Below are 16,840 nucleotides of genomic sequence, written 5' to 3'. Positions count from 1 at the left end.
CCCTTAATCAATACACCCCCTTGATTAATACACCCCCTTAATTAATACTCACTCCCCCCTTAATTAATACACCCCCCTTAATTAATACACCCCCCTTAATTAATACTCACTCCCCCTTAATTAATACACCCACTTAATGAATACACCCCCCTTAATTAACACACCCTTAGTTAATACACCCCCTTAATTAATACTCACTCCCCCCTTAATTAATCCACACCCCCCTTAATTAATACACCCCCCTTAATTAATACTCACTCCCCCTTAATTAATACACCCCCCTTAATTAATCCACACCCCCCTTAATTAATACACCCCCCTTAATTAATACACCCCCCTTAATTAATACTCACTTCCCCCTTAATTAATACACCCCCTTAATTAATACACCCCCCTTAATTAATACTCACTCCCCCTTAATTAATACACCCACTTAATGAATACACCCCCCTTAATTAACACACCCTTAATTAATACACCCCCTTAATTAATACTCACTCCCCCCTTAATTAATCCACACCCCCCTTAATTAATACACCCCCCTTAATTAATTCTCACTCCCCCCTTAATTAATACACCCCCCTTAATTAATACACACACCCCTTAATTAATACACCCCCCTTAATTAACACCCCCCCTTAATTAATACACCCCCCTTAATTAATACTCACTCCCCCCTTAATTAATACACCCCCCTTAATTAATACTCACTCCCCCTTAATTAATACACCCCCTTAATTAATACACCCCCCTTAATTAATACACACTCCCCCCTTAATTAATACACCCCCTTAATTAATCAATACATCCCCCTTAATTAATACACCCCCTTAATTAATACACCCCCCTTAATTAATACACCCCCTTAATTAATACTCACTCACCCTTAATTAATTCACCCTCCTTAATTAATACACCCCCCCTTAATTAATACACCCCCTTAATTAATACACCCCCTTAATTAATACTCACTCCCCCCTTAATTAATACACCCCCTTAATTAATACACCCCCTTAATTAATACTCACTCCCCCCTTAATTAATACACCCCCTTAATTAATACTCACTCCCCCCTTAATTAATACACCCTCCTTAATTAATACACCCCCCTTAATTAATACTCACTCCCCCCTTAATTAATACACCCCCCTTAATTAATACACCCCCTTAATTAATACTCACTCCCCCCTTAATTAATACACCCCCTTAATTAATACACCCCCTTAACTAATACTCACTCCCCCCTTAATTAATACACCCTCCTTAATTAATACACCCCCCTTAATTAATACTCACTCCCCCCTTAATTAATACACCCCCCTTAATTAATACACCCCCCCCTTAATTAAACCTCCCTCCCCTTTAATTCTTTAATTAATCCATTATCCACCCCCCCCCCTTTAATTAATTTAGCCCCATCACATAAAATGACTACTTACATTTTATTGAAGTAGTACGCCACTGCCTGTGGGTGGGCAGACTGATAGCTGTGCTGGCGGCTGCAGGAAGAACTTGAAAGGCGGCCGCAGGGGAAGCTTTTCATGAGGCCGGGAGCAGGCTCTTCTGGGGGAGCAGGCTGTTCTGTCTCTGCTCCCCCTCCCTCGCGCGCTAGAAAGACCGGGGCCGGAATATGACGTCATATTCCGGCTCCGGTCTCATTAAGCTGCGCGCGAGGGAGGGGGAGCAGAGACAGAACAGCCTGCTCCCCCAGAAGAGCCTGCTCCCGGCCTCATGAAAAGCTTCCCCTGCGGCCGCCTTTCAAGTTCTCCCTGCGGCCGCAGGTCACCCCGGCCCCAGTTGCCGACGGCCCACCGGGAAATTTCCCGGTATCCCGGTGGGCCAGTCCGGCCCTGTTCTTATCTGCCATCACATTCTATGTTTCTATAATTTGAATGTAACATGGTTTACTTTTATAGAAATTTCAGATTTGTACTTTGCTAGCCAAGCTGTTAGCAAATGGATAAATATATTTTAATTGAAGATTATAGATTATGGCTCTAGGAGTTAGAGCTATAGACTGCAACTATGGTGATCAGTTGCCTGTACATATACCTATTCTTCCTCTCAATGGCCCAATTCCAGAGTGCTGTGAGAAAAGTTGTGGTACTGAGCCAGAGTATTATATGTATATCAGCCAGTATACAAAGAAAGACAAACTGTATATTTAAAGTTGCATTAAGTTTTATTAATGTAAGTTGTTTGAAAAATGAAACTTAACTAAGTGTAATACACTAGTCTTTAGGTGAACTTTTTAAAACATATTTTAGAAAACAATAAATAACTAGAAACAAATGTGCTATTTAAAGAAAAAAATGTTAAAAAAATAAAATCTTTTTTTTTTTTTTTTTTATAATTTAAATCATATTACAGACTGTCCAAGTACTGCCTGGCAAACATTTTATATTACCTTGATCTCCTTAAAGTCACGTGTGCAGCATCTACAATTCTCACTTCTGGCAATGCTTCAGTGGTATTTCTTGGGGTGATGTAAAGGAAAACTGTAACTCAGCAGAGTCATAGTTTCCCATTAAGACAAGCTACTATATAACACCTTAAGGAGGGTTGGGTGGCATGCCCTATGAATGCTGTACCATGCTAAGTCTGATGGGAGTATGAGTGTGTGTTTGTGTTTTCACACATGTACAAACAAGACCAACAATAATTACATTGTGGTTATAAATCAGCATTCTGAGGGTGTTCCAAGATAATAAGACATTAGTGGATATAAAATACTAAAGACCAGTCCTTCCATAAATCTTTTGTTCTTAAGTTTCTGACATCCTAAAATGAACAAAACCACTATATCAGTATATCTGTTCATTATTTTCTGAAAGAGAGGAACCTACTTTATCAAAACCTCATTCAAACACTGGCCCATACTGAAAGGTTCTGTAATGTTTGACCAAGGTAGTTATTATAGGTTAGCTTGTCTATTATTCACTAACAAATATATGATTAGTAGTGTAAACGTAACATTGTAAACATGGTATCTTATTAAACGTTAATGTTTATTTAGTACAGAATAACACCATGACAAGGACCTTAAACTCCATTCATGCCAAGCTCCTTTCATTTAGAAATAGCATGATATTTGTTCGAAACATGGGTTGCCTTAACATGTCACACATATAGGTAAATTTCATATATCATTATTTATTTAACCTGTGCTATAAAAACTAGGGCTTCAAACTGTTTTAAATGTCATATAGTATCCATTATTTTTAAGCATCTATTCAATGCACAGCATTGCAAATAAGCCTTGTGGTATAGTATGTGTGCTCTGTATACCATCCCTCTCACTGATTGTTGAAATGCTTGAATACATTTTGACCTACAAAAGTTGATGTCGAGTTTGGAAGTTTGCAAAGAGGTTTGCTATTTAAAGTCTCTCTGCATCTCTACAGCAGTTTGAGGATATCACAAGTGATCAGGTTGCCAGTGAATGTAAATATTTATCAGATTACGCCTTCTATAATATTATGTTTCTCAAAGTTCCTTGCAGTTTGAAATTAATTCTGTTTTATACCAACACATCAATAATTATTCAAATACATAAACGCTGATAGACGAAAAGCCTGTACTGAAGGGTTCGGTAATGTTTAACATTGTGTTAATGTGGGTTGCCATGTATTCAACAATTTAGTTTGTCAATTTATACACTGGGTGTATATATAGACATTAGAAGTCTGTGTCATTGGAGTTGTACTAGAACATGTGTGGACACCATCACCGGAATTACGCAAATATCACTAACATCTAAACATTACATTAGTTTCCATTAAAGTTTTATTGACTTACCACAGTTATCCCATCGTTCAACAAAGATTCTCCAAAAATCATCACATACAGTTGTTCATTGACAGATATTTCTTCAAACACAGCAAGAACAGCCACGGGGTCTACAGCTGAAATCAAGCTGCCATACATCAGATTTTGTAGAAGGTTGATATCACTTAACTTGAAAGCCTCAATCTGGCAAATTGCATACAATGAGAGGCCAATTCCAAAAGCATTAATGAGGGTCCCCATTACAGCCCACCATATGATGGTCCCAATATTTTCAAAAAATGGTCGAGTGGGTAAGAAGTATCCACCTTCAAGCACAATTGGAGGAAGGAGATACAAAAAGTAAATATCAGTCCTCATAGCTGGAGGGGCTTTGTGATCTGTACCAAAAATGATTCCTCCTAGTAACACACCAATAGCTATTAGAATGCAACTCTCTGGCATTATCGCTGGCAGTTTGTGGTACAGATGGAAACCTAAAACAAATAATTTATAGTTTAGTTACAAAGGATAATTATTTTATCAACAATTACTGACACTGAGCCATTAATCCCATAACACGGCTGTAAAGTAATGTAATAACTGGCGAGGACAGGCGGAATCAACAGTCATTTAAATAAACTAGACATTGAGAATCAGATTATAAGGATTGCTAAACAGAATAAAAAAACAAACAGCTCAAATGATAGTAAAGAGGATCAGTCATGGAAGTGATTCTATGTGTTATTCTCTATTAAATCTATGTAAAGTATTGATAAAAAAAAACAACTGATTATACGTTAATGCATTTACTAAAGACAAACTAATACTGTTACCATGAACCAGCAAATGTTCTTTTCTTTCCAAAATAGCACATTTATTTCTAGGGATACCACATGTGTGGGATAAACAGTAACTATGTCATTAGATAGATGTTCAAGGATAGCTAAAATAATTAAATCACGTAAAACTTAATTTAATTTCTTTGATCATCCTTTACTGAAAAACTGGGGAGATTAACATGGTTATTCACTAAACACCAAATTTTGTACAAAATGTAGTGAAAATGATTGAATTATGACTGGCAATTCTCATATTTACTAATATCATATCCGATTGACCAAATTTGCCTCATCGGATAGATGAACTGTCTGGTTTAAAATCAGAAATTGATATAAGCAGGCAATCTTGTGAGATACTTTGCTGTCAGAGGGCTCCAATTGGTTGGGTTCTAAGTCAACCAATCAGAGCTTTTTGACACACAATCCAAAGACTATGAAGGGATATTGACTTTGCCTTTACAGGGGATGAAAAAAAGAACATTTAGGGTACACTCCAAGCCCCAAAGCACCACTGCACACTAAGATAAGTCCCATTGCAACCCCCATTGTAAGTAGTCAAAACATTTTAGAAATGTTTGAATTGTTATGTCGTGCTTGAACATATCCTCCCCCTGAAATTTTCATCTTACCCCCTTCCCTAACGTGCCATTTAAACAATATTCCCTCAGACTGTGACAGCTTGTGTCAATCTGAGGTGTTGGGGCCTGCAGGGAGGTGATGGGGCTGATGCGCCTGCATCAGCCCCATCACCTCCCTGCAGGCCCCAACACCTCAGATTGACACAAGGTGTCACATTTAGACTGCCTGGGGTGCCGGAGGGAGCACTGTGTACTGTAATTTTGATTGTGTGTGTGTTTCATTGCAGGAGGGTGGCTGGGGCTGATGGGAGTTGGCGTGGCTCTCCCTCTTCACGGCCTGGCTGTCTCTCCTCCCTCCCATGCAGAGTGAGCTGGGAGGAAGTGACCAGTCGTCACTTCCTCACAGAAGTACTTGCGTCTGCAATTTTTTAAAGAGGCCACAGCATTTTTTTTAAAGGGGCCCCTATAAGATATAGGGCCTATAGGGTGGCCCTAAATGCTTGGGCCACCCGATGGACCCCATCAGCGTGCGGGCCCGGTGCAGCTGTAACGGTGGCAGTTAAGCCGCTACACATGGGGCCCCCAGCGGCCGGGCCCATGACAACCGGCATGCTTGTCAACCCATGATGGTGGCCCTGTGCGTGTCAGTGAGCTTGTCTGTAGTGAGCATGTGTGTCAGTGAGCTTTTCTGTACTGAGCATGTATGTGTGTCAGTGAGCTTCTGTGTGTGTGTAAGTGAGCTTGTCCGTAGGGAGCATGTGTGTGTTAGTAAACTTGTCTGTAGTGACCATGTGTGTGTCAGTAAACTTGTCTGTAGTGAGCATGTGTTTGTGACAGCAAGCTTGTCTGTAGTAAGTTTGTGTTTGTATACCAATGAGTTTGTCTGTAGTAACCTCGTGTGAGTGTCAGATTTTGTACGTGTACCAGTAAGTGTGTGTGACAGTAAGCTTGTCTGTAGTAAGTGTTTGTTTGTATACCAATGAGTGTGTCTGTATAACCTTGTGTGAGTGTCAAAGTTTGTACTGTTATGTGTGTGTACCAGTAAGCTTGTCTGTGTGTATCAGTGAGATTGTCTGTCAGTGAGCCTAGTTCAATGAGTTTGTGATTTTATATCAATGAACTTACAGTTGCAAGAAAAAGTATGTGAACCCTTTGGAATGATATGGATTTCTGCACAAATTGGTCATAAAATGTGATCTGATCATCATCTAAGTCACAACAATAGACACTCACAGTCTGCTTAAACTAATAACACACAAAGAATGAAATGTTGCCATGTTTTTATTGAACACACCATGTAAACATTCACAGTGCAGGTGGAAAAAGTATGTGAACCCCTAGACTAATGGCATCTCCAAGAGCTAATTGGAGTGAGATGTCAGCCAACAGGAGTCCAATCAATGAGATGAGATTGGAGGTGTTGGTTACAGCTGCCCTGCCCTATAAAAACACACACACCAGTTCTGGGTTTGCTTTTCACAAGAAGCATTGCCTGATGTGAATGATGCCTCGCACAAAAGAGCTCTCAAAAGACCTACGATTAAGAATTCTTGACTTGCTTAAAGCTGGAAAGGGTTATAAAAGTATCTCCAAAAGCCTTGCTGTTCATCAGTCCATGGTAAGACAAATTGTCTATAAATGGAGAAAGTTCAGCACTGCTGCTACTCTCCCTAGGAGTGGTCGCCCTGTAAAGATGACTGCAAGAGCACAGCGCAGACTGCTCAATGAGGTGAAGAAGAATCCTAGAGTGTCAGCTAAAGACTTACAAAAGTCACTGGCAAATGCTAACATCCCTTTTAGTGAATCTACAATACGTAAAACACTAAACAAGAATGGATTTCATGGGAGGATACCACAGAGGAAGCCACTGCTGTCCAAACAAAACATTGCTGCACGTTTACAGTTTGCACAAGAGCACCTGGATGTTCCACAGCAGTACTGGCAAAATATTCTGTGGACAGATGAAACCAAAGTTGAGTTGTTTGGAAGAAACACACAACACTATGTGTGGCGAAAAAGAGGCACAACACACAAACATCAAAACCTCATCCCAACTGTGAAGTATAGTGGTGGGGGCATCATGGTTTGGGGCTGCTTTGCTGCGTCAGGGCCTGGATGGATTGCAATCATCGAAGGAATAATGAATTCCCAAGTTTATCAAGACATTTTGCAGGATAACTTAAGGTCATCTGTCTACCAGCTGAAGCTCAACAGAAGATGGGTGTTGCAACAGGACAATGACCCAAAGCATAGAAGAAAATCAACAACAGAATGGCTTAAACAGACGGAAATATGCCTTCTGAAGTGGCCCAGTCAGAGTCCTGACCTCAACCCGATTGAGATGCTGTGGCATGACCTCAAGAAAGCGATTTACACCAGACATCCCAAGAATATTGCTGAACTGAAACAGTTCTGTAAAGAGAAATGGTCAAGAATTACTCTTGACCGTTGTGCACGTCTGATCTGCAACTACAGGAAACGTTTGGTTGAAGTTATTGCTGCCAAAGGAGGTTCAACCAGTTATTAAATCCAAGGGTTCACATACTTTTTCCACCTGCACTGTGAATGTTTACATGGTGTGTTCAATAAAAACATGGCAACATTTCATTCTTTGTGTGTTATTAGTTTAAGCAGACTGTTAGTGTCTATTGTTGTGACTTAGATGATGATCAGATCACATTTTATGACCAATTTGTGCAGAAATCCATATCATTCCAAAGGGTTCACATACTTTTTCTTGCAACTGTAAATGTATCAATGAGATTGACTGTCTGTGACATACATACATGTGTATTAATGAGCATGTGTATTAATAAGCTTGTGTCAATGGCATTGTCTGTGTCTGCATGTGAGTATGCTTACTGTATAATTATTTTTTTAATTAGTTTAAGCCGATATCCCTAGTCAATATGACACTAAGATGGTGATTAGGAAAAAATAGGGATGCTTTAACCGTTCTGGTTGCGTCACATGTGGACACATGCTGACAGGTCCTTCTTTCCCACATCCACATTAACATTTAGCATTACATCACCTGTCTTATTGGCCATGTGGTTTATTTAATTTCATGTCCTTCTGCATTATATTATGTGGGAAAACTTCTTACTTTGTGGGATCGCATACGAGGACACAGATCCGGCATAATGACAGGGATGGCAAAACGGATAAACCTGTTTTGCGAAACATATTTTGGAACATTCCCACAGGCTACATACGTTGAAATTTACAGCGATTTATAGTTTTTAGTTAATAGTTTATTGCAAAGAGAAATGTATTGGTTCAAAACATTAGATACTGTACACCGTAAAGGACTTAATGAGTATATATCATTTAACTAATTTCTGAAAAGGCGATAATGCTCATTTTCGTCCAGTGACATAAGTTCTAGAGACTGCCCCTATTTGCAATGCTAATGCTTATTTCTTTTGTGGTAGTTAGCATACTTATGTTTTCTGCGTTGTTCTGCATATTATGCTCATAGATTTTTTTGTTCCACTCTGGTTGCTTTAGCACATAATACTAGTATGACTTTACATTATATTTGTATATCAGAATTAATAAAAAAAATTTTTTTTTACATTTACTTTATTTATAGTTTTTTGAGTATAGATATCTATAGAGACAGTCTGTTTCTCTTTTCCTCTTTTTAGTGCACCTACTATAGTTATACATATTGGTCTTATTCACCAGTCCACTGGTTTATGATGTTTTTTTTTTATGTGTGTTTCAGTTCACATTTGCTGCATGTGCCATGTCTTTTTTTACACATACTTTTTGTTTCACTTTTTTCACACATACGGTACTTTCACATACTTTCTCTACACTCTTTTTTCCACACATTCTTTATTTTACTTTTATTTTTTTCAGTTTTCCCACTTATGGGATGATTCTATTCATCACATGTTCTTTACTTATATTTCTAGTCTCTTACATATTACATATTCAGACTTATGCATATAATCTACATGAATTATTTTTGCCTAAATCTTTACATTTTTATTTTCTGTTATCCTCCTGGCATTTGGTTTTAATCTTTTTGCACTTTTCCACTTTGCACTTCAGCGTTGACAGGCTTTGTCACCATACTGACCGGACGCTATCCGGCTTAACACGTTGGGAGGTGATCACGTCATCACGCACGTAGGGGAGGTCTGTTCGTCGTATTGGCAGATGGCACACAACACTAGGGTTTGATGTTTCACCGGGTTTATGGTAAGCTTAATTCATGATTAAGCATTTCTTATATATAATGCACATTGTAAGTTGTTCAGCATCTTGATAAAGATCGGTTTGTCGGCCAAAACGTTGATCTGTGTATGTGACCGTGAATACAATTTTTTTCACTTTCAAAACCATTGAGTGCTCTTGTTTATCTTTTGGATATATTTATTGCGCTGGGAAGCACCCTGGTATTGTATTGAGGTTTTCAATCAAAAAGGGAAGAGTACCAGAAATTATATATATTTATTTGTGTCCGGGGCAACATTGATTATGATATCAAGTGAGATTGTTGTTAGCAAAATGATTGCTACTAAAAACTGGCAGAAAAAATTTAATTGGTTAACTCAAGACATGGTGCTGCAGCAACTAAAGAAAGTTAATATAAACAAAGCTCCAGGGCCTGACGGTATCCATCCACGAGTACTTAAGGAACTACGTGTAGAAATAAGTGAACCTCTGTTTTTAATCTTTCAAGATTCTTTTCTTTCAGGAAGTGTTCCGGAGGATTGGAGGAAGGCAGATGTGGTTCATATATTTAAAAAAGGTTCAAAATCTTTGCCTGGAAATTATAGACCTGTGAGCTTAACTTCTGTGGCTGGGAAAATATTTGAAAGGTTATTAAGGGATAATATTCAAGAATTTCTTGAGAAGAACATGGTTATCAGCAAAAATCAGCATGGTTTTATGAAGCATAGGTCATGTCAAACTAACTTGATTGCGTTCTACGAAGAAGTAAGAAGAAGTATAGATCAGGATGTTGCAGTGGATCTTATCTATTTGGATTTTGCCAAGGCATTTGATATAGTTCCACACAATAGATTAGTGCTTAAACTCAAGGAAATCAGTCTAGATGAAAATGCTTGTTCTTGGGTAGAACATTGGCTTAAAAATAGAGTACAAAGAGTTGTAATTAACCCCTTCAGGACACATGACATGTGTGACATGTCATGATTCCCTTTTATTCCAGAAGTTTGGTCCTTAAGGGGTTAATGGTACATTTTTAAGCTGGACAGAGGTGGCAAGTGGTGTCCCTCAGGGTTCTGTTCTGGGACCCCTTCTATTTAACATGTTTATAAATGATCTTGAAAAAAACATTGAAAGTCATGTTTTAGTGTTTGCAGATGAAACAAAACTTTGTAAAATAATACAATGTGAGCAATATATTAGACATGTGCAATTCATTTCGGTCCGAATATGAATTCGGACGAATTTCGGGCAATTCGGACATTCGGGTACTTCCGAATGTCTGAATCGCCGAAGTGCCGTATTGCCGAGGTCCCCAAGTTCCGAAATTACTGAATTTCCAAAGTGTCGAAGTGCCGAAGTTCCGAAGTTCCGACGTTCCGAAGTTGCCGAAGTTCCGAAGTTGCCGAAGTTCCAAAGTGCCGAAGTGCCGAAGTTCCGAAGCACAGTATTGCCTAGTACTATCCCACTGCCGCCATCAGGCTCCTTTATTTTTTATTTTTTTTTTGGAGGAAAGACGAGACAGGGGGGATATGATAGAAACATTTAAATACATAAAGGGAATCAACACAGTAAAGGAGGAGACTATATTTAAAAGAAGAAAAACTACCACAACAAGAGGACATAGCCTTCCAGCTGAAGTGGTAGAGGTTAACACAGTAAAGGAGTTTAAGCATGCGTGGGATAGGCATAAGGCTATCCTAATTATAAGATAAGGCCAGGGACTAATGAAAGTATTTAGAAAACTGGGCAGACTAGATGGGCCAAAGGGTTCTTATCTGCCGTCACATTCTATGTTTCTATGTTTCTATGTTTCTACTAATATACTTACCCAGTGAAAGAAGAAGAATGTTACAGTGTATACAATTTTAAATAAAAAGTATACAAACATAGCCAGGATTCAGCTGTAAGCGTTTGCAACACTTACAACAATCAAGTAACATACATTCATATCAAATGTGAGTTACTTGGCCAGTCAGTGTAATGACAGGAATGAATAAGTAGATAACGCCCTAATTCCCACGGTATTAGGGAGCTATTTACTAAAAGGCTGAAAGACCTAAATTGGTCTTTCAGCCAAAATTACTAATACTAAGTAAAGATTACTTAGTATTAGTAAATTATGCCCCTACTCGCTATACCACGAGTAGGGGCATGTGTATTAAAGAAAAAAAGGTCCCCCTTAGTTTAAAAAAAAAGGTCCCCCTTCCGAAGCCCCCACCCACGACCCGCGGGGGGCTTTTAAACTAAAGGGGGGCCCTATTGCCCCTTCGGCCCCCACCCCTGAGTGGTGGGTGGGGGCCCTACAGTAAGATAAGGGGAGGACCTAATGTCCTCCCCCTGGCCCCCACCCCTGAGCGGTGGGTGGGGGCCCTAAACACTAATAAGGGGGGGGACCTAATGTCCTCCCCCCTGGCCCCCACCCCTGAGCAGCGGGTGGGGACCCTAAATACCAATGGGGTCCCCAAACCCCTAGTCACCCCTCCCCCCCAAAAAAAATTAACCCCCTACCTACCCCACTCACTCTAAAAATAATGAGGGTGGGACCTTTAACTAAGTACCTGTAAAAAAAAATAAAAACTTACCATTCAATGTTTTCTTTCTTCTAAAATCTTTTTTCAGCCCCCCAAAAAAGGCAAATAAAAAGCCATAATAACCAACGCACTTATAAAAAAAAAAAAAAACGAGCGCAAAAAAAAAAATCCATCTTCACCCATGGAGGGCTCCACGCAGACTGAGCTCTGCAGGGCGGGGGAAGGCTTATAAAGCATTGCCCGCCCTGCAATTAGGCTCAGAGCACTCTGATTGGTGGGTTTAAGCCATCCAATCAGAGTGCTCTGACAGGTAAATGAAGAGACTGACAGGTAAGTTTCTACATTTACCTGTCACAGCACTCTGATTGATTGGTTTGAAATCCACCAATCAGAGTGCTCTGTGTCATTTTACACAGCGTGGGAAAGTTCTTTTGAATTTTCCCACGCTGTGTAATTTGACTCATAACTCTCGATTGGTGGATTAAGTAACCAACCATTTTTTTTAGGGCCCCCACCTGCCGCTCAGGGGTGGGGGCCAGGGGGGAGGACATTAGGTCCCCACATTAGTATTTAGGGCCCCCACCCGCCGCTCAGGGGGGAGGACCTTAGGTCCCCCCTTTTTAGTATTTAGGGCCCCCAGGGGTGGGGGCAACGGGGTGTAATGCTTACATGAATTTAAATGGAACACAACTGCAGATATCTCAGGCTTTAGATTGATGACTAGGATTTTAGAAAATAGCACAGGTACTGTATCTTTAATTAAGTGGATGTTTGTTAAACGGAGTAAGAAGCTTCTGGAATGCATGCAGTATAGCAGATAAGAGTTTGTCAGTCCCTGGTTACGGAGCAATTAAGAAATGAAAAGTTGCAGCAGGAATGAATTAGTTTTGGAGTTTGAGGTATGCAGGCTTGAGAGCAGGCAGTATCCTATTACGGATGCAAATATGACTTAGCTTTCAATGGAGGAAGTCCAGGTTTCCTTAAGTCTCCTCCGGGGAGGGAAGAGGTTAAACAGGAAGGAGAAGATCCAGTTACAAGCCGCGGTCGAGGTGAGGAGAAGGTTGGTCAGTAGTTTTCCAGTCCGGGTTCGGTGCACAAAAGGTTTAGAGGAATCTTGCTAGCAGGGTTGAGTTCGCGGTAATGCTTTTCAATAATCCAGCGTCTTGAATCTGGCACGGTCTCATTATGTAGCGTGGGGAGACCGCGTCAGAGAAGGGTGTGTGGCTAAGCTCCGTCAACCCGGAAGAGACAATGTAACGGTAATGCCTGCAGTTAGGCCATGACACGGGGGAGGACATTAGGTCCCCCCCTTATTAGGGGTGGGGGCCAGGGGGGAGGACATTAGGTCCCCCCCTTATTCCAATTTAGGGCCCCCACCTGCCGCTCAGGGGTGGGGGCCAGGGGGAGGACATTAGGTCCCCCCTTATTAGTATTTAGGGTCCCCACCCACCGCTCAGGGGTGGGGGCCGGGGAGGAGGACAATAGATCCCCCATCATGTTACTTTAGGGCCCCTACCTGCCGCTCATGGGTGGGGGCCGAGGGGGGCAATAGGTCCCCCCTTATTCCAATTTAGGGCCCCCACCCACCACTCAGGGGTGGGGGTCAGGGAAAGGACATTAAGTCCCCCACCTTATTAGTATTTAGGGCCCCCACCCACCGCTCAGGGATGGGGTCCAGGGGGGAGGACATTAGGTCCCCCCCCTTATTAGTATTTAGGGCCCCCACCCACCGCTCACGGGTGGGGGCCAGGGGGAGGACAATAGGACCCCCCCATCATTTTACTTTATGGCCTCCACCCGCCGCTCAGGGGTGGGGACCGGGGGGGGGGACAATAGGTCCGCTCGGGAGGGGGACCCTGTTTTTTGTTTTTTTTAAACAGTGAGCAGCCACAGGCTGCTCACTGTTTACTAGACATGCCCCTACTCGCAGTATAGCGAGTAGGGGCAAAATTTACTAATACTAAGTCATTTTTACTTAGTATTAGTAAATTTGGCTGAAAGACCAATTTAGGTCTTTCAGCCTTTTGGTAGATAACTCCCTAATACCGTGGGAATTAGGGAGTTATCTACTAAGCGACTGCAATAGAAGTCCCGAAGTGCCAAAGTCCCGAAATTCTGAAATGCAGAAGTTCCGAAATTCCGAAGTGTCGAAGTGTTGAAGTGCCGAAGTTGCCGAAGTTCCGAAGTGCCGAAGTTCCGAAGTTCTGAAGTGCCGAATTGCCGAAGTTCCGAATTGCGAAAATCCCGAAATTTCGGAATGCCGAACCGAAATTTTCCCCGTGCACATGCCTACAAGATATTACTTTGCTGCAGATGGATTTAGATAGACTTGGGGACTGGGCACTCAATTGGCAGATGAAATTTAATGTTAAAAAATGCAAAGTTATGCACTTCGTCGTAAAGATTGCACAAGCAACGTATACCCTTAATTGAAGTGAATTAGGGATAACAACACACGAAAAGGACTTGGGAATTGTTATAGACAACAAACTATGCAACAATGTGCAATGTCAATCAGCAGTGGCTAAGGCAAGTAAGGTATTGTCATGCATGAAAAAGGGCATTAATTCTCGGAATGAGAATATAATTTTGCCTCTTTATAAATCACTGGTAAGACCACATAATGAATTTTAGTTTAGACTTGAAGAAAGAAGATTTCGTCTAAGGCAAAGGAAAGGTTTTTTTACTGTAAGAACAATAAGGATGTGGAATTCTTTGCCTGAAGAAGTGGTTTTATCAGAGTCTATACACATGTTCAAACAGCTACTAGATGCATACTTGCAAACACAGAATATTCAAGGATATAATCTTTCAATGTAGGTTAATAACTTCTTGATCCAAGCATAAATCTGACTGCCATTCTGGGGAAGGATTTTTTTTTCCTAGCTTTAAACTGGGTTTTTTTTTTGCCTTCTTTTGGATCAACGGCAAAAAAACAATGTGAGGAAGGCTGAACTTGATGGACACAAGTCTCTTTTCAGCTATGTAACAATGTAACTATGTAACCTGTGATAGGAAAAAGTCGGTTGAGTTGTGCCGAAACCGATGTATTCTGTAGGCCAGTAAATGAAGTGGGCCTTCACTAGAAGAGTATGGTAGAAAAAGGGACGGGGGGAGTCCCTTTTAAAGGTCCATAAGCCCTCCCACAACTTCAGGCCAAGCCTGCCAATTTGTGTTCGGGGCAACATTGATTATGATATGAAGAAAGATTGTTGTTAGCAAACCTGGGATAGGAAAAAGTCGGTTGAGGTGTGCCGAAACCGACGTATGCTGTAGGCCAGTGAATAAAGTGGGCAAAAAGGAATACATATCATGTTCAAAATACATTAATTAAGTAAAGAGCATTGTAACGGATCACCTGGCACCCCAACTGGGTACCTCCGTTGATGAATGCTCCTAGTGCTTCCCGAGGGCTCCAAGCACTCCACTTGACACCATAAGCACTGCAGACCCCAAGAACCGCCGCAGCTTGGTTAGGGTCACGCCGCCTCCTACCGACCATGGACCTACGACAAGGTTCCAGGCTCCAGTGGGGGAACCTCCCTTCCTTCAGAGAGCAAAGCAGGGACAAGGGGATTATAGCCAGGGGAGTATACAGCGTATAGCAATCCCCAGTGTAGATGCAGCCTTTTCCCCCACACATGAGACGAGGCTCTATGTTGAGGGTAAAACAGGAACTCAGCAGTCTGAGGGCTTATTCTCTCTTATATACAGTTTTTTTCCCACAAGGTTACCACCCACGTGGACCTTGTGGAACACGGGATACAAAGTTACAAAGCCAATCAAAACAGGTTTGTACAGATAGACACTTCCAGATAATGTACACAAACCCTCCCCTCTGCCTGTGATACAATTAACAAACACAATGGACTAACTCAATTACCCACATGCAGAAAACACACATTTTCCCATGGATTTAAAGGTGCAGACAAATTGTTTTAAAATCCAATAAGCCCAAATAGATGTTTTAGCATGTCTTTTTGCAGGGCCCATAATCCTGAGGCAAAAGGCTGGCAAACAGGCCAAACTCCAAAACCCAGTGGCGAGGTTATTTTCGTCACAAACATAATACAACGTAAGTACATTAAGATGACATTTTAACAAATGCACTTCGTATTTCCTGTACTGGTTGGGGTATGTATGTTGTGTATGCTGATTACTTCCAACAACCTAGAGTTTTAATGACATGGACTGGAACGTGCTGGCTCGATGCCATAGATGCGGCCCTTATCCTAAACGAGCATCCTGAATAAAAGCTAGGGTTCATACCGAGCCTTGTTAACAGTAACCATACATATAACATGAACTTAGAGGTAGTGAAGATAGTCCCGTGAAGTGACAGTAGCGGAAGAGATGCGATATTCAGTACGGTGAGGAGGTAGGAATCGGAAACCTTCACCAGCACCTTTATTATTTGTGGGGTAGTATGGAATGTGGACGGGTTGACCCGGTTGACTCGTTTTGGTCACGGGTAGAGTCAGTATGTAATGATCTTGATGTTTAATTAGGTAGGAGCTTCGAAGGCAACCTTGTGCATTGTGTTGGCCACTAATGGTGAATTCTTGTTGCCTCTGGAAGTGGTAAAAAAACAGGTAAAAAGCAGTTTAAGAGTTAGTGAGGGATTTGAAGGGGGCTGAAACTAGTAAGACATATTTTTGATACCTTTAAGTATAGTCTGATTGGATAGGATGAACGGAAACTGGCTTTGTTGGAAAGTAGAGACACATGTGATGTGAAATGCCATTCAGGTGTGACTTGATGGTATAGTGAGACAGCCTAAATTGAACGTGGCAAAAAAAAAAGTAGCGAACACAACCAGAGACATAATAACCAACATTATGTAATGAAAGACCACTTACCTGAGACGTGAATAGAATGACTAGGTGACAGCAATTGCTGGGAGACCACTAAGGGCACAACTTGAAATACCTTAGAG

The 16,840-nt window shown here is 41.1% G+C and overlaps 1 protein-coding gene across 1 annotated transcript in view; it reads right to left on the bottom strand.

Moving 5' to 3' along the window:
* Window positions 1-16,840, bottom strand: part of SLC9A4 (solute carrier family 9 member A4) — an 87,763-nt gene that overhangs the window by 50,595 nt on the left and 20,328 nt on the right. The window contains exon 2 of the mRNA XM_063444634.1: window positions 3,799-4,262. Within this exon, the coding sequence (XP_063300704.1) occupies window positions 3,799-4,262 (464 nt within the window). The remainder of the gene's footprint in view (window positions 1-3,798; window positions 4,263-16,840) is intronic.

The sequence above is a fragment of the Pelobates fuscus genome, chromosome 1, assembly GCF_036172605.1.
Source record: "Pelobates fuscus isolate aPelFus1 chromosome 1, aPelFus1.pri, whole genome shotgun sequence".
Lineage (NCBI taxonomy): Eukaryota > Metazoa > Chordata > Amphibia > Anura > Pelobatidae > Pelobates > Pelobates fuscus.
The sequence above is the reverse complement of the archived record's forward strand: the minus strand, read 5'-3'. Positions and strand labels throughout refer to the sequence as shown.